Source organism: Vigna unguiculata, chromosome 5 (assembly GCF_037176805.1).
Source record: "Vigna unguiculata cultivar grain cowpea cultivar isolate G323 ecotype 2 chromosome 5, ASM3717680v1, whole genome shotgun sequence".
NCBI lineage: Eukaryota > Viridiplantae > Streptophyta > Magnoliopsida > Fabales > Fabaceae > Vigna > Vigna unguiculata.
Window position 1 is genome coordinate 1,254,713 of NC_140796.1, and position 17,934 is coordinate 1,272,646.

The 17,934-nt window shown below is 31.0% G+C and overlaps 2 protein-coding genes and 1 pseudogene across 3 annotated transcripts; 2 read left to right on the forward strand and 1 right to left on the reverse strand.

The window, feature by feature from the left end:
* The first annotated feature begins 1,479 nt into the window (after positions 1 to 1,479).
* On the forward strand, positions 1,480 to 2,249 carry LOC114184090 (zinc finger protein ZAT11 pseudogene; annotated as a pseudogene).
* Positions 2,250 to 10,451: 8,202 nt separating this feature from the next.
* Positions 10,452 to 13,556, forward strand: LOC114184838 (disease resistance protein RPP13-like). Of its 2 annotated transcripts, XM_085673044.1 has the most exons (2): positions 10,452 to 13,278; positions 13,432 to 13,556. In XM_085673044.1, coding segments are annotated over exons 1-2 (2,595 nt in total). In that variant the 5' UTR covers positions 10,452 to 10,685; the 3' UTR covers positions 13,434 to 13,556. The 2 variants fall into 2 exon arrangements, with proteins under 2 accessions (XP_085529170.1, XP_027927980.1); XM_028072179.2 differs by having other exon boundaries at positions 10,453 to 13,556.
* A 1,378-nt stretch (positions 13,557 to 14,934) lies between these two features.
* On the reverse strand, positions 14,935 to 17,091 carry LOC114184156 (F-box protein At2g39490-like). Its single transcript, XM_028071415.2, has 3 exons — positions 16,151 to 17,091; positions 15,489 to 15,641; positions 14,935 to 15,395 (listed from the first exon to the last, which is right to left on the reverse strand). Exons 1-3 carry the CDS (start codon positions 16,970 to 16,972, stop codon positions 15,174 to 15,176), a joined length of 1,197 nt encoding a protein of 398 aa, XP_027927216.1. The 5' UTR covers positions 16,973 to 17,091; the 3' UTR covers positions 14,935 to 15,173.
* Positions 17,092 to 17,934: the final 843 nt, after the last annotated feature.

Here is a 17,934-nt window from a genome sequence, read left to right on the forward strand (position 1 = left end):
AGAAGTAGAAAGGACATAAAATATTAGATATTTGTGTTTATTAATAATTTAAATTAAAAAAAAAGGTAAAACCAACACTTACATATATTGCTTCCGTTTAAGTTAAATTCTCTTGAAGTATATTCTGCAAAATCTCACAGCATTAAACAAAGCATATATATGAAAGGAAAATCGATATAAATTATTAAAAATAATTATCAAAGAATTCAATAACGTTTAGAAGTTAATTAATTTTGCTAGCCGCATTTTTTAACTCTTTTTTCTCATGTTCTAATTTTCTATGCACACATCTTCACCAAGTACAAGAAACTAGAAGAATAGAAAAAAAATGAATAACAATAAGGATAATATATATAAATTTAAACTCCGAACACAGATATTGACACTTTCAACTTTGAAAATTTACTTAAAATAAAGTATTAACAGAAGAAAATAATGGTTTTATTATGATAATATATTACTATAGTTTCCGTATGTATAATTTTATTTATTTTGTTTCATACGAAATTTATATGTTCAACGTGGAACACGATTTCTAGATGTTTGGAATTCAGCGTTAAGGTGCACTGTTTGTTCCGACTCTGGTCCTCCGCTGCTTCCTTTTTTCATACCTTTCACAACGCTTTGGCTTAGAATTTTCCACCACAGTTTGAACACACACAGTTTTAATAACAGTAGTGCCGCCCTCACAATTTCCTTCCGTCCCGTTTGGCTCAGCAAATCTGTCACGCTTACGTACCGCACCAAACTCCTTTCACACCAAACAACTCCTAAGTAAGTAACCCTTTCTTACTTCACCACATCCCAATTAATTGCTTTAATTGCTGCACCACTCACACTTCCTTATTTCACAAGCTATCAAAGTCACAACACCATTATTCATGTCACATTCCTGATCGAGATAGCAAGTCCGTCGACTAAAGATAAGATTAATTTATGATATATGAGTAGATGTAAATTTTATCTTACAAACTGATTTTGTAGGATTGAATTAAACTTAAAATCTACCTCTTAACATATTATCATAATCATGAATTTGAGTCTATCATAATGAAATTTGTTGTTTGAGATATATGCATACCTCACTCTGAGAGAGTGTGTTACAGATCCCACATTGACTCAAGATAAAACTAATTCACACTAAAATAATTACAAATTTTATCTTACAAGTTAGTTTTACGAAATTGAGTTAGATTTAAAATTTATTTCTTAACGATTATGTCACTAATTTGTGTCTAAATACGTAATTAATCAAACATTCAAGATATACTAAAATAACAATTTAATTTATATATACATGTTGAAGTATATGCCAAAATTGTATTATATAGAGTTATTTTCAGATCTTAACCAATCAGTCTTTACTCACACAAAAATATTAATTAAATATTTCAAAAAAAAGTCAACTATTGTTAGAGTAGTGTTCAACACTCTGAAGCTACCAAACCTAGAACAACCCTTTATAAATACGAAGCCCTTCTAGTCTCGTAGAGTTCCATTCCAATACCTTTTTCCCTTTTCACACATTCATTCATTCATTCAAAGTCCCAATTTTGAAACCAACGACACCCCTTTCGTCTACGATGAAGAGAGAAAGAGAGGTCGATAGTTTAACCATGGCGAATTGTTTGATGTTGCTTTCTCGTGGAGGTGAATTTGAGGCCACATATTCAAGCTCTTCTTCCATGAGCAACCGTGTGTTTGAGTGCAAAACATGCAACAGGCAATTTCCCTCATTTCAAGCACTTGGTGGGCACAGAGCTAGTCACAAGAAACCTAGGTTGATGCCAGGAGATAACAGTGATCAAGCGCTTCACGATTCACCCCCAAAACCTAAGACTCATGAGTGTTCCGTTTGTGGATTGGAGTTTGCTATAGGCCAGGCTTTGGGAGGTCACATGAGAAGACACAGAGCTGCGAATTTGAACGGAAACCTCCATAATTCCACCACTATCAGCAGTAGCAGTGGTGGTGGTAGCAGCAGCATCGATTCTTCGACCAAGAACAACGTTGTTGCCAACAAGAGAGTTTTGGTTTTGGATTTGAATTTGACACCCTTTGAGAACGATTTGGAGATTTTGAAGATAGGAAAACCAACTTCTTTGGTTGATTATTTGTATTAGTTCATCTGTTAATTATATACTTAGGGAGATTTAGTCTGTGTATCATAGATAGATCAATGTTTTGTTTCTTAATCCATGATCTCTCTCTCTCTATATATATATATATATAAGTATACTTGTTCATCATATACTGTATCAAAAATTGTTCATTTATGGAGCATAATAAGAACCTGATGATATTCCCAGACAGAAAAAAAAAAAATTGCAGTAGAAAACAAGTTAATGGTTGTATAAAGATTCAAGCAAAAACATATATCTAATTTAAAGTATGATGAATGATCTAAACAGGTATCGTATATTTCTACACTATTTTTGTTGATTTTCTAAACGTTTGGTATGAAGTTATACTAATTGAATTCAGTTACTTGCAAAATATTTAATGAACTTGTGTGCTTTTGACAAAAAAATAATGTGTAGTTGTGTTATAGTCATCAAATATTTAAGTAAAAAAAACAATTAATCCAAATATTCTAACAGTTGAACAAATATTATCTTAATCCTTGTTCTATATAAATACAGAGATTATAGTAAATTAATTTGTTATTAATTATACTTGGGCAGAAAGTCTAGAAGAAATTTGCAAATAGCCAGTGCCGTGTACTTCAATACAGATGAAAAAATACATCAATCTTTTGCAGCTGCCATCTAGAAGTTTTGTAATTTAATAGTTTAATCAATTTGTTTGATTCAGAGTATTGATTATAATTATTTGAATATTTATAGAGATGTTGGTAGATAGAGTTGGTTGAGTAAGCGTACAAATAAAAGTTAGACCAAAGACATAAATAGTAAACCATGTGCTTCATAAGTGTTCATTGGTTTTCATAAGTTGTCCAAATAGTTAGACTTTTTTGTGGATAATATTGACGATGGTGACAACTTTTGACACTACTACAAGCTACACCAGGTACACACACCACCAAGTAATATGTAAATAATGCAAAACTTTCTTTAATTGCCACCACACAAAATTCACAAACTTTGTTAACTTTAACTCACAACAAAATATATAAAAATTGAAGGCAAGAATTACAATTTTTGAAAGTTCGTGTTCACGGTCTCGTATCGATTAGAAAATAGACAATTTATACTATATAAATATGAGATCGAATCAAGACCCAAATAAGTAAAGTCCTTGTTTTAGGTTCTCGAGAAAAAACGTTTCAATTTTTTTAGTACTAATTGTCTTGGTTTCCAAGAAAAAAAAAGTCTCAAAAAATTATTTTTCCAGTATTAATTGGTGTAGTCCTTCAAGACAAAAAGTTTTATTCTTAAGCTTATTTTACGCTTCTCGAATCTTTTAACCGTCTATGTATAAGTGAATATAATTCTTATCTTGCAAGTCGGTTTTGCGAGAATGAGTTAATCTTAAACTCATTTTCTAATATGATATCAAATTCTATATTAGAGTGATGCTTGTCATCAGGTGACTTAGGTCTACTGTATAACTTGTTATTCGCCTATTATCGAATGATCAACAAATAATTTGTCTCATCCACAACATATATACATTCTTCAAAAGAATATTGAGTATTTCACATCAACTAAAAATAAGACAAATTTGCAACATATATATAAATAAGAACAAATTTCATCTTATAAATCTATTTTGTAAAGATAAATCAGACCGAAATACTATTATTTCTAATATCTTATATAGATGATATTCAATTTTAAAACATCCTGTAAGATTTAACAATTTTCAATTAATCCGTAGACTTTTTTAAAATGTTTATTTTGAGTTTGTAATAAAATTTTTGTGATAATTAAGTGACAGCTTAATAGGGTTGGATAGCAAAAATGTGACGTATAATGTGGTTGGCAAAGTTTACTTGAAGAATAAGAAATGAAGTGTGTGTTTGGTTATGGTGGCATGCGTAATTAAGAACAGTAGACTTTGGTGAACACAGTCATCGTCTTTATCGCCATCACCTCATAATAACTGTCAAATTTTCCCATTTCTATTTTCATCCTTTTTTGCTTAGTCAAGTCACAAATCTAAGTACCTACACAACATTCATATTTATAAACCCTAGCACAAATCACTCACTCAACAAAAAGGTTTTTCTTGGACCCTTCATTAAAATATTTATATTAAATGACCACAATGTGTGGGAACTAACTATTATATTCATTCCATAACTGCTCAACATTATAGTCAAACACGAATTAAGAAATTGTGAACCATTAATTATCTAACCGTGTCGGCTTCTTAAGATCTAGATCTTCCAATTTTAAAAAATTTAAATCAATTCTAAACTTTTTCTATACCTTATCAAACACACGTTACTTTCATAAAATAATTGAGTTAATTATTTTAAATAAAACACCATTCATTGATTGCTTCTTGTGTCTCACTACTAAAAAATTCATATTTCCTGTCAATTTTGTTTTAAAATTTTTTTTAGAAAATGTTTATAAATTTTGTTATGAAAAAAATATTTCAAAAAATTGTTACAAATATTTTTACAAAATATTTTGTATAAAACATTTTTCACAACAAATTTTTTATAAAATACTTGCAAATTTTATAATTTTATAAGAAATAATTATCACGAAATAATTATTGCCAATTAAATTTTTTTAAATAGCAAAAAAAATATTTTCTTGCAAGAAAAATTTATGTAATATAAACATTTTTAGTAGTTTCTGAATATTTGCAGCTCCGCTTTTTTTAATTATCATTTTTTCTAGGAGTAATAATAAACTTTGTTAGGTTTTAATAAATAATTGGATCAAAGTTCAAGTCAAAGATATATAAAGATAAACAAAACCCGTCTCATTCCTTGATCAATCAGCCATAGTTTTTGGCTTGACTTGTGTAGATTATACATACAACATAGCATTGATGATGTAAAAAAAAAAAAAAAAAATGGTTGGAAAATGAAACACGAGTTTAGGGTAAAGTATTCTAATTCTTGAAATAGTGTGAAGTGGGTGGCTTGCAAAAAACTGTGTTGGTCCACCTTATATATCTAAGTAGTTTGGTCTAACTTTTGCTACTATATATTAATATTAATAAATCATATAAAATAAATTATATATTTTTTGGTCTCAAACGACCTCTTACTATAAATAACAGGTTTCACACAAAGCCACCTCGTATATTAATTCTATGATGTCGTGTGTTGAAAAATGTATGCATTTTGTGAGTGAAAATTCGTTTTGTGATGTTGCACCTGTGTTACACAATTTACTTCATTCAGCTTTGTCATACCCACGTGTCGTGTTAAGAAAACGTCATAAATCTTGGTGAACAACATAACTTTACATCTTTTTGAATATAAAAAAAATGAAAAATATAAAATAAAGAGAACTTTGCATCCTTATCTTCTTCGAAGTTCACACCCCATTGTATGTGGAAGAAATACCACCTTTTTCAAGAGATAATGTTTTTTTTTTAATTAAAGGTTATACGATGAGTTGTTTTAATAAAGATATATACAATTTTCATGTCTATTAATGTTTCTCAAAGTTCAAATTTAAGATTAAGATGTCGAAGATTAAAACATGAAGATTTGAGAGGGAAAAAATTGTTCTGTGGAAAAAGATAAATGGCTCGTAAAGTAAGAGGATAATTTTCAAAATAAAATATCATTAGTGAATAGTTGTGATTACAATAAATAGGTTGAATGTTGAAAGAAACATTTATTTCACTTATATTTATATATATTATTTTTACAGCAAAAAAATGTTCGAGATATAATTAAAGTGTCTCGACCTATTTACATAAAATTATAAATTCTAAGATAACTTTTAGGAGCGATGTCTTTACAAACAAATAATATATATATATATATATATATATATATATATATATATATATATATATATATATATATATATATAAAAGTTTTACACATATTAAATATTTAATATCACTTTTAATCTAAAATTTTAAAATAATAAATTTAAAAAATTTCATTTTATATAATATTTAACTTTTATCTTTTGTATATTTAATGTAAAATTTTGTCTCATACTTAAATTATTTGTAATAAATTTTTATAAGAATGAGTTATTTTTCATATTATTATTTTAAATTAAGATTTAAATATTATAATTATTTTATATTTGATATTTTGTTATGTTTTACCTCATATATCACATACTTTCATATTTTCAAATTACAAAAGTTTTTTCTCCGAATTGTATCGGCATAGACCTTTTTTCATCTTGATTTATTTTTTACTAAGAATTTATCTTAATAAATTATGACGTTTTATGGATAAATACAATTTTTAAATTTTTCTTTATTTCATTCAAAATATGTTAAGTAAGAAAACATTTCCTCATAGTACAATAGTTTAAATGTCTTCTTATTATTTATTTAATACGACTTCTTATTTTATTTTATTTTCAATTATAATAAACATCATTGATATGAGTTGAAACATCTCATTGTTCTATCAACGTTTTTTAAGTCTCAAATACATCATTTATTGTGTTCATTTCTAAATTTTCTTAAAAAAAGTCAATAAGTTTGATATATGTAGTAAATTATTTAAAAATGTGAAAATGTTGATACTTTTGTAAATACTCGGTATGCTTGGATCAGAGCAACGAAGATAAAGAAGAAAAAAAAATATGTAAATAACAACATATTTTCTTTTATGCTATTGAAAAAGTTAAAGTTATTGACTTTTAAAAACAAATTAACGAACGTTCTTTTTTTTTTTTTCAGTTCAAAATTCAATTGTTAGTCTCCTTCTTCAATTTTTTTTATCCACCGTACCAAACCGACTATTATGATTATTCAATAAATATGAAATTTCCCCCTTCTTTCGTACATGAATAAATATAAAGAGTCAAAGTGGTACTATGCACCAAAAATATGTTTTTTTATATGTTCATTCCATGTTTAATTTAAAAAAATGGGATAGCCAAAATTGAAAAAATTATTAAAAAATAAAAACACGATAAATAAACAGATTGAATAAGTAAAAAATAGCCGATAAGGAAGAAATCTTCATGCATAACACAAATAACAGTTTTTATTGAAAAGTTGAATTTTATTCAGTCAAATATTCCGAATGCTTAATATATGTATGCACCTACAACCAATATCACATGTTATAAGAAATAAGACTTTATCCATTTCCATTTTGTCTTTTATATCACATTTTCATTTATTTATCATTGTTTAATTTCAAATGTTTTCCAGAAGTAAATTTTTATATATTTTCTTTGAACCTCAATTTGAACACTATAATGGTAAATCTATTTCTAATATTATTTTAAGAGATTTGATTCTGCATCCCAAAAAAACACATTTGAATTACAAAACAAAAAAATTTGCAAAGTGAAGGTAGGTCAAAGTGGTAAGTGTAAGAAGTCGGTTCAAACCTAGTTAAATTAAGGGTTAAATATGATTTTGGTCCCTTAAGTTTCAGTAAAATTTGGAATTAGTTCCTCTTTAAAATTTTTGACCGATTTAGTCATTCATCTCTCAAAATGCGTGAATTTAGTCCTTTTAACCAAATTTTGTTAAGTTTAACTTATGTTTCAAACACATTTCATGATAGTATTTGAATTGTTTACATCGTTTGACACATTTTTATTTCAATGTTAACTCAAATATTATCATAAAATGTGTTTAAAATGTCAAATAAAATTAACAAAATTTGGTAAGAATAGCTAAATCCACGCATTTCTAAAGAATAAAAGATTAAATTGGTATAAAATTTCAAAGAAGAACTAATTTCAAAATTCACTTAAACTTTAGACACAAAAATATATTTAACCCTTAAATTAATGAAATCGTTTTGAACGAGAAGACAAAGAGGCATCACTGTGATCAAAACGACATGTAACTTGTTTTCGTTCAGGGAATTGCAAAATTTAGGGTTTTCTTCATTCACATCTCACTTATTTGTTTCAAATTAAAGTCTCATAATAGCATTAAATTAGAGTGAAAAGAAAAGAAGATAAAAATGGTGATTAGCTATAATTACTTATTAGGGAATTGATTGTGTTTTATGGCAGTTGAAAGTGATGAAAGTCAATATATATAATGTGTGAAGTCAACAACACTGAGGGCAGGGACCATTGTTAATAAATCATAATATCACACACCGTGCATTAATCTTGACTTTTATTTCTTTGACTTCTTTCTTCCTTTAATACCTGGTGGGTGCACCTTAAAGTCACCTTTTGTCACTTTATTTCATCACTGTTTTTTCTTCATCTCACATTAAGTGCCAATTCAACTATAATGTTTTTTATAATCTTACTATTAATACAATCTACTCAGTTATTGAATATCATGTTATTAAATTGAGGTCTATTGTGTAAAACCACTTAAAAAATGGTTAAATATGCTTTGGTCATTTAATTTATAAAAATTGAAAATAGTTTCTCGAGAATTTGGACTATTTAGTCTCCTAGTTTTATAAATGTGTGTATTTAGTCTTTTTAACCATTTTTTTTAAAGTTTATTTGATGTTTCAAATGCGTTTGATAATAGTATTTGAATTTTATACATCGTTTAACTAATTTTCACTTCAATGTTAATTGATGAACACATTTAGAATATCAAATAAGTTTAACAAAATTTGATTAAAAGAACTTAATTCACATAATTTTTAAAAAAAGAAGATAAAATTGATATAAAATTTTGAAGATGTACTAATTTCAATTTTCACTCAAAATTAAAATACCAAAAACATATTTAACAAAAAAAAATGATAACATTTTATAGTTAAGTTGTCAAAATTTATATCTGACTTATAAAAATTAGACATAAATTTTATTTTTGATTTTTTGCTTTAGATGAAATGTAAATTTACGTTTATTAACTAGATGTCAAATATAAATTTACAGTTAATTAGAAACCTATTTTGTGTTAGTACATACTCTAAGGACACCATTTATATTTACAACACTATTAATTATTCTTCACTTAGCAAATTTTTACTTACTATCTCATTTAACTACAACAATATTGAAAATTAGAATACAACATTAATTTTATCGTTCACAAGTGGATTTTTGACAATTTAATCTACTTTTAATTTTCTTACTCGCTTTTATAATTGAGTTTGATTAGACATATGCGTTTATTTTTTTCTATTTTGATGTCGTGGTTTTCTTCATAAATAAATCGCTTTTATATCAATAATTACATTTTTCAAACTATTTATTTATACTCCTAACTCACAAATCATGCACTTCTATGATATCTTTTATATGTATTCTCATGATACATTATTAAGACAATGAAGTTTGAACAAACCATAATTTATGGGGAAAATAAACCAAACAAAATGAACAGAGGATTGGCTTTAACTGCTTCTGGGCCGAGCCCACTTATACGAAATGAAACAAAATTCTGACAAAATGAAACAAAAGGGAACCAAACTATTCAAATTGGGTCCTACCAATAAGCCTATTGCTTCCTGCACCCCCACAATAATAGAAAAAAGACTTAAACATAACCTCTCGTAGCTGGAGAGAAAGAAGAAAAGTGAGAATGTTCAGTAACGAAAGAGAATTAAAGAAGAAATACAAAAGAATATATTTCAAAAAGTTCTTACTTAACCGCATCTCATATTTTGAAAAACTTTTTTCAAAACACATCTCATGTAAAGGTTTTTCGAAACACATTTCATATAAATGTATTATAAAAAACTCATTTCCGAACATAATTACAAGGGTTAAATTTATTTTTCTCTTTTAACGAAATTTTAGACCAATTTAGTCCTTCATTTTCTGAAATACATAGATTTAATTATTTTAATCAAATTTGAGTTATGTTTATTTAATGTTTAGTATGCATTTCAGGATTGTATTTAAGTTATTTATAGTGTTTGACATATTTTTGCTTTAAAATTAAGTCAAATATTATTATAAAACACATTCAAAATATTAAATAAATTTAACAAAATTTGATTAAAAAATTAAATTCACGTATTTTAAAAAATAAAATACTAAATTAATACAAAATTTTAAAATAAATTAATTTCAAAATTTACTAAAAGAACAAAATCATATTTACTCCTAAATACAATAGTTGTTCTGTGTTTTAAAATAAAAAAATATTATAGATTGTATGATTTGAAACGTCTTTAAATTATACATTACAGAATATAGAATGAAAACTCTAAACTAAACTAAAAGACACATTGAAATTTGTAAGTGTACGAGGAGATGCAGTAAGAACAGCCTCCTCGAAAACGTAGTTTGAAAAAAAATACAAAAGAAAGAAGACAAGGTATGAAAGCAAAAAAATGGAAAAGAATTAACATGCGTATTTTGATGTAATTCTTGATTTTTTTTTTTTTAATTTCGTATAAACGAGAGCTTTTAAACTGAGAGAGAGTAAAGAAAGATTGAAAAAAGAAAAATATCTGAGAAAAAAACATAATCGATGACATGAGAATGGTCCAGGAAGTATTATCCATATAGGGGTTGGGTTGTTAGTGGAAAGTGTTGACTATGAAGAGAATGCGAAGACGTTGACCTCTGTGGTTAGATACAGAACAAGGAAGCTACCGGTGCAGTGCAGTGCACCACGATTGGTACTTTGGTCCATTTCCAATCCAAATTGCAGAGTGCAGAGAAATGGCGGATACGATTGTGGTGTTTCTGATAGACAAATTGACGAGGCTGTTGGTGGAGGAAGCCAAACTTCTCGCCGGCGTGCGCGATCAAGTGGCGTCGTTGCAGAGCGAGCTCCGCTTCATGAATCTCTTCCTCAGGAACTCTCAAGGGAAGCGCAAAGAGCATGACATGGTGGCGGAACTGGTCAGCCAGATCAGAGACGTGGCGCACGAGGCCGAAGACGTCATCGACACCTACGTCGCCGGCGTCATCAAGCAGAGCCGGAGAAACGTGATCGGGAAAGTCGGATTCCGCGGTGTGGACCACGCGCTCATGCTTCACCAGGTGGCCGGGAAGGTCGACGGGATCAAGGCTCGAATCAAAGAGATCTTCGACAACAAACAGAGGTACGGCATCGAGGACGGAAAGAGGGGCGGCGAAGAGGAAGCGGAGCGGATTCGGAAGCAGAGGAGGGAGGTGGAGGAGGAAGAGGTGGTAGGGTTTGCGCTGGACTCCAAGGTTGTGATTGAGAAACTCACGGTGTCGGATTCGCGCCTTAAAGTTGTTTCCATCGTTGGAATGGGTGGTTTGGGGAAAACCACGCTTGCTCGAAAGGTATATAACTCTAACCGAGTGAAGAACATGTTTCCTTGTCGTGCGTGGGGTTATGTGTCTAATGATTATCGACCCAGGGAGTTTTTCTTGAGCCTTCTCAAGTGTTTGCTGTCCACATCCAAGTACAGTGGTTTGTTCAAGAAAAGAGAAGAGACGAGTGTGAGTGATGAAGAGCTGAAGATGAAGGTGCGAGAATGCTTAAACAGAAGCAAGTATTTGGTTGTGGTGGACGATGTTTGGCAGAAACAGGTGTGGAATGAGGTTAAAGGGGCATTTCCCGATGATCAAAACGGAAGCAGAATATTGATGACTACTCGTTGGGCTGAGGTGGCTTCTCACGCTGGTCCTGTTCCTCCCTACGCTCTTCCCTTCCTCACCAAAGAAGAAAGTTGGGAGCTGCTTTCCAAGAAGGTGTTTAGGGGAGAAGAGTGTCCTTCGGATTTAGAGTCTCTGGGAAAATTGATCGCTGAAAGCTGTGATGGGTTGCCTCTTGCCCTTATTGTGATGGCAGGGATTTTGGGTAACAAGAAGTCACCGAGGGATTGGTCTAGAATCAAGGACCATGTCAATTGGCATCTTGGGAGGGACAACACACTCAAGGACATACTCAAACTCAGCTATGATTCCTTGCCCGCGAGGTTAAAGCCTTGCTTTCTGTATTTTGGCATGTACCCTGAAGATTATAGGATCCCCGTGAAGCAGTTGATCCAGTTGTGGATATCCGAAGGGTTATTAACACAAGAAACTTCTGTAAGCCAAGACATACCAGAGCCGGAATACATCGCGGAAGAGTACTTGGATGAACTGGTGGATCGAAGCTTGATCCAAGTGGTAAGTAGAACCAATGATGGGGGAGTCAAAACATGTCGGATTCACGATCTTCTTCGCGACCTCTGCATATCCGAGAGCAGGGAAGACAAGTTTTTCGAGGTTTGTGGAGAGATTGATTTTCAGAACCTCAATAGTTGTCCCCGTAAGTTGTCTCTCCAGGGTACTCTGTTTCATTTCTCTTCGAGTATCGTATCTGATTACACCATCTCGGCGACGCGTTCCTTGTTATGCTTCGGGCAAGAGGTGTACAAGGTTAAGGCAAATCACTGGAGATGGCTTCTCAAGAGCTTCAGGCTGGCTCGCGTGTTGGATTTAGGACGAATGAATGTTAACTCCATACCCACTGATTTGGAGAAGCTCATTCATTTAAGGTACTTGAGGATACACTCTCATAATCTTGAAACTATTCCACCTTCTATATGCAGATTGTGGAATCTAGAAACCTTGGATTTGAGAGGTTCGCCTATAAAATCCTTTTCTGGTGAATTATGGCAACTTAAACAACTAAGGCATCTTCTGCTGTTTGGACCCGTTGGGCTCCCAGAAATGCCCTCAGAAAGTAAAACCATGCCCAATCTTCAAACCCTCTCAACCGTGGCTCTTGATCCTCGCACAACATCATTGTTGGATAGTCGTAGGTTCCCAGGGATGACAAAATTGGGTATACATTACGAAAGACGCGACAAGTGCAATGCTCGTATACAGTTACAGAGCCTCCATCGCCTGAGCCATCTCCGGAAGCTGAAAGTGATAGGCACTACTGAGATTCCTCAAAATGCAAATATGTTTCCGTCGAACATCACCAAGATATCCCTCACAAAGTTTGGTTTCTTCAACTCCACTGTCATGCATATGCTAGGAAAGCTTCCCAACCTTCAAGTTCTGAAATTGTCATCGCAGACGAATGATACTAGATTTGACCTGCATTGTGCCACGGGAGGGTTCCTTCAGCTTCAAGTGTTTGAGATGGTTGCAATCAAGGTCAAGGTGTGGAGAGTGGACAGAGGTTCAATGCCACGTGTTCGTCGTTTGGTCGTCAGAAGCTGCAAATCCTTGACTCAGCTTCCAAAAGAAGTGTGGTCTTTGAATACCTTGCGGGAAGTTCAGGTCTTGTGGCCCTGTACAGAATTGGCAAAAGGACTCCAAAATTTGGTGATGAACAATGCTTGTAAGCTCGTCGTCTATCCTCTCTCAGCAAATGATGAATTAGATTTTCTTGAAATCAATGGCTAATCTGTTCAAATACGCTTCATTTTTTTCCTTGGTTCATAGAAAAGTGTGTTATTATATTGTCACGTTGGTCCTAACTATATCACTGCAGAATCGGAAGTAAATGAATATAAGATAAGTTAAGCAGTTGCTAGATTTCTTATCTGAAGGCCCACTTATTCACAGGTGAGTGAGACCTTTTCCCTCATTGTCTCTGTCATATTTAAAGCTTGATTCCTTGATTGTGTCTTCCCTCAACAAGCATGGATATCTAATTTCAATCTGATTCATGCTGATTTCTAAATTCTTATTAACTAAGAATACAAATTGTTCTGTTAAATTGGACTTGGTTTAAGCAAAGAAACATGGCCATTCAACACCTTGCAGTCATTTTGGCGTTGGTTTTGGTCGAACTCTTTTTCCCTTCTCAAACTGCTGATAATTCGATAGAATTGGGTCATGCTTTAATTTTCCACTGTATTATTATATTAATTGAGAGTAACTTGGCATATTCAAAATTGAGCTTGAAAAAAGTATGCATGCATGCACCTGTAGCTTTATTATGGTGGATTTTACCTGAAGTAACTCCATATATTGCATAAAATCTAATAGCAATTACAATACCCTGAATTGGAATTGTTTTCGATGCTTATAAACAAAATAAATAATATTTATTGAAAGTAAAATTCAATGTTTGTTGACCATGTACAGAATTAGCAAAAGGGCTTCAAAATTTGGAGGTGAAGAAGACTGAGTCTAAGCTTGTTGTCTATTCTTACAATGAAAGAAGAAGTAGATTCTCCACCTTTTCCATTATTTGTGTGGACCAAGGATAGGGTCGGCGAGAATAATGGAGAGTTTTTCTATTATGATTGTAAAAATAATGCTAATTAGTGTTCCCATTACTCTAATTAAAGAATAAAAAATGTTTAACACGCTATCACACTTTTAATAAAATAGTTTTATTTAATAATTCTTCAACTAAGCACGTTTGAATGTGAATGAAGGATAACGAAATTACGAAATAATGTTTGAAGCGATTGAAGCCAAAATGAGTTTTTTTTTTTTTTTCAATCTTATTTTAAAAACTTTTAAGAATATTATCGAATGAAACTTATATATTTGATCCATATCTAAAACTAGTTTGAATAATTTTTATTCTTAAAATAATCAATACTTTAAATCTAAACTTTATACGTTTCTAATAAAGTTTAGGATAAGATTATTGATATCCATATATATACATTTGAAAGAAATTTTAGTTAAAATTAAGTTAGTATGATTTCAAAATAGAAAGTATAACTTATATTGGATTGAAATATTATACTAAATTTCATCATAAATTCGTTTTTGGCATAAATTTTTATAAATACAAAGCACTTTAATATAAACTGAGGATGTAATTTTTTAATTTTCCCTTTTTATTCCTTTTATCTTACCTTGTTCGTAACCATTCAATTACAATTGTTCATTGCATAAACAGAATCAGAATGATATTTCAATGTCTGCACTAATGATCCGGCAATAATTGACTTTGCTTTCCATAATACAGGTAGAACAATATTTATATCATACGTCAAAATTAATCAATTCTAATTAAAACCTACAAAAACAGTTGAAAAAATTAAATTGAATTTGATCAAAATGACATCATTGAAATGCCATTTTATAAGTTAGTTTTTATTCTTCAAAACTAAATTACCTTAATCTGCAAATACACTGCTTCAAGGCTACTAATAAAGCCAATAGGAGAAGAAAACAAAAAAAAAAGATACACATGCTTAGTTAGTACATGACTTTTTCTCAATTTTGCTTTCTTTGCAACAAATCTTTATTTGTTGTGACTGATAAAAATCACTGCACAGAGGCTGCATCCAAGAAATTCCCATCCGAAGTGTTTATCTTTGGAGGTTTTCCCTTGATCATATGAATTAAACCCTTAGCCAATGAGATTTCATCTTTTGGACAAGGAAAACCAATAAACTTTATCAGTTTAAGATGTTGCAGTTCAGTGCATTTAGTCTCTTTCATTAAGCATGAATTGGTCCCTTCAGAAGAATAACTTTCAGGATCAATCTGCATATCAGTCAGTGAAAAATGAATTATGTCAGAAAGATTAACAACTAAAGCAGAACATATGTTCAATAAATCCCTTATGAGGACACATACAGTCACAAAAAGTTGCTCCAAAGAAGGACATAGTTTCAAGAAGGAGAATAAGGCTTCCATGTTCTTGTTACAGTTGTCAATCCACCATAACTCTCTTAATTTATAGAATTTGAAGCTCCCAGATAGAGGAGAAATCGATGGCCATATTAGTTCCTGCAAAAAGATAACCTTGCTGGAGTTACATTGTTCATAGCAGAAAAATTAAAAGATGAAACATCTTGGTCTTGATTCTCATCATTGCATCAGAGTTAAGAAGTGAGTTTTAGATCTAACTCAACTTTACAAAATCAATTTGTGAGATAAAGTTTGCATTCACTTATATACTATAAATAAATTTGTCTTATCTCGAATCGATTTGGGATTTCCAACAATCACAAGTCATAAAAATATGCCTTTTGAGGTAAACCATGTATCTCTTAAAGTATTAAAAACTCTTTCAAGGAACAGACATTTCTTAACTGGTGTTCTTTCATACAGTTGATAATATTAATATGTTTAAAGAGCATGATTATCTGTTAATTATACCAGATCATTTTGATATCATAAGCATATTTCAAGTGATGAAAATGTGCATAGAAGTGTTAGGTTGAACCCATTTTACATAGTTCTGAATGTACATACGAGAACTACCAAAAGAATTCAATTAAACAAACATGGCATACCTCAAAAGTCCATTTACACAGAGTAAGAACTTCAGAGTTCTTTATGGTTAAGAGGGTTGCATCAAAATCCTTGGTGGTGAAACCAGTGCAGCTTAATCCTAGTCTGAAATCAAGCATGGCATCACTGAGGTTGAAATGAAACTCTGGCCTAATCAAAGGAAGAGGCCCACGGTACCGAAAAGACTTGAGTTTAGAAGTTTTGAGATTAAGAGACTTCAACTCTAAGCAATCCAAGATGGTTAACATGTGAAGCTCTGAGGTGGAATCAACACTCAGAGATTCCAACCCTTTGCAGTGAATGAGCACCAAGTTCTGAAGGTGCTGCAAGTTTGAAACAATGGAAGAAGCTACCTCACTGGTGAAAGAACTCACTGATTTGAGGTAGAGGGTTTTGACTGATAGAGTGGAAGGAAGAGACTGGTATGGCTTGAACGACAAGTCATACTGGATCTCTTCCTTCCAAGTGGTGAAATCAAGCATTAGCTTACTGTTATTTGCAACAGTTGCCAAAACCACACTCTCTTGATCAAAGTGAAATTGAAGCTTTCTGGGGTGCTTCAATGGATCAAGCTCCTCAAAACTTGTGATGAACCCTGCAACAACACCTATGATATCTTCTTCACTTCCATGTCTCACAACAGCTTCATTCCACAGGTTTCTCCATCTGGTAGAAAGGAGAGTGGTTTCTAGTGCTGATTCGTTTGGCAGAAAAGAAACTATGCGACCCAGAATTTCATCAGGTAGATTACTCAACAGATCCTTTCCCATGTAATCTCTTCTTTCAATATGATCTTTCTTGCTCTCACACCACAATCTCTTCATCTATAAACATGTACAAAAATAACTGCACCTCACCTTTTTTCTGCTGTGGCCATAACTACATTTGCAACCATAATTTAAAACTATGAGGAGACACAAAAGAGGAAAGAGGAGGCCATTAAATGCTTCTTGAAAATGAACTCTTGTTTCATTAAGACGACACAGACTTGTCAATATAGTCAAAATGGTGTGCCACATTTGGTCGATGAAACAAATTTACTTTTCAGGAATCTAATATCCAAAATAGGTTTTTTCATAAAAGTATTTTAATAAGTAGATTAAAACTTGCCATCCAAAATTATTAAAAAAAACTTAATCAGTCATTTGGTGTTATATTCAAGTCTTTAATTCGATTTTGTTTTTATATTTGCTTTTAACTCAATTGAGTTTATATCTTTTAAAAATACTTATGACTTGATTCAATTGGTTTTGGAAGTATTATATGTCAAAATCAAAATTTTTCTTGTATTAAAATCTAGATTATATTATATTTTAAAACTTCTCTAATGTTGACACATGACACCTTCAAAATAAAAAATGACTAAAATTTTGACATATGATAAATTTAAATTTTACCATGTGATATTTTCAAACAAAATTAACGTGAATTTAACATAAAAACCTAATTAAATTCTTTTTACAAAATAACCAACTCAATTGAATTTTTAAAAAAAATAAGAATTCAATTGACTAAAAAGTAAATATAAAAGCTTAAATATAGATATCAAATTACTAATTAAACTATTAAAGTATATTTATTAAGTTATGATTCCGTGGTACCAAAAAAAAATGAAAAGATTTGTCTCCAATCAAACGAGTAGCTTCTAAAATGGAAAAATTAAACTTGTAACAATTTAGCTCGAGATCTTTCAAAGGGTGAAGCTTTCTTATAACTTGATGATTTGAATTGGGGAAAAGCTTGTGGCTATGGACAATGGACCCATTACATTTTTATTATTTCGTTT

Bases quoted from the DNA above. Each gene is read 5' to 3' on its own strand.
- LOC114184838 (XM_028072179.2), top strand. From the start codon at position 10,686: ATGGCGGATACGATTGTGGTGTTTCTGATAGACAAATTGACGAGGCTG.
- LOC114184156 (XM_028071415.2), bottom strand. From the start codon at position 16,972: ATGAAGAGATTGTGGTGTGAGAGCAAGAAAGATCATATTGAAAGAAGA. The intron at 15,642-16,150 runs GTATGCCATGTT...ATCTTTTTGCAG, and splicing joins TGTGTAAATGGACTTTTGAG to GAACTAATATGGCCATCGAT. The intron at 15,396-15,488 runs GTATGTGTCCTC...ACTGATATGCAG, and splicing joins TGGAGCAACTTTTTGTGACT to ATTGATCCTGAAAGTTATTC.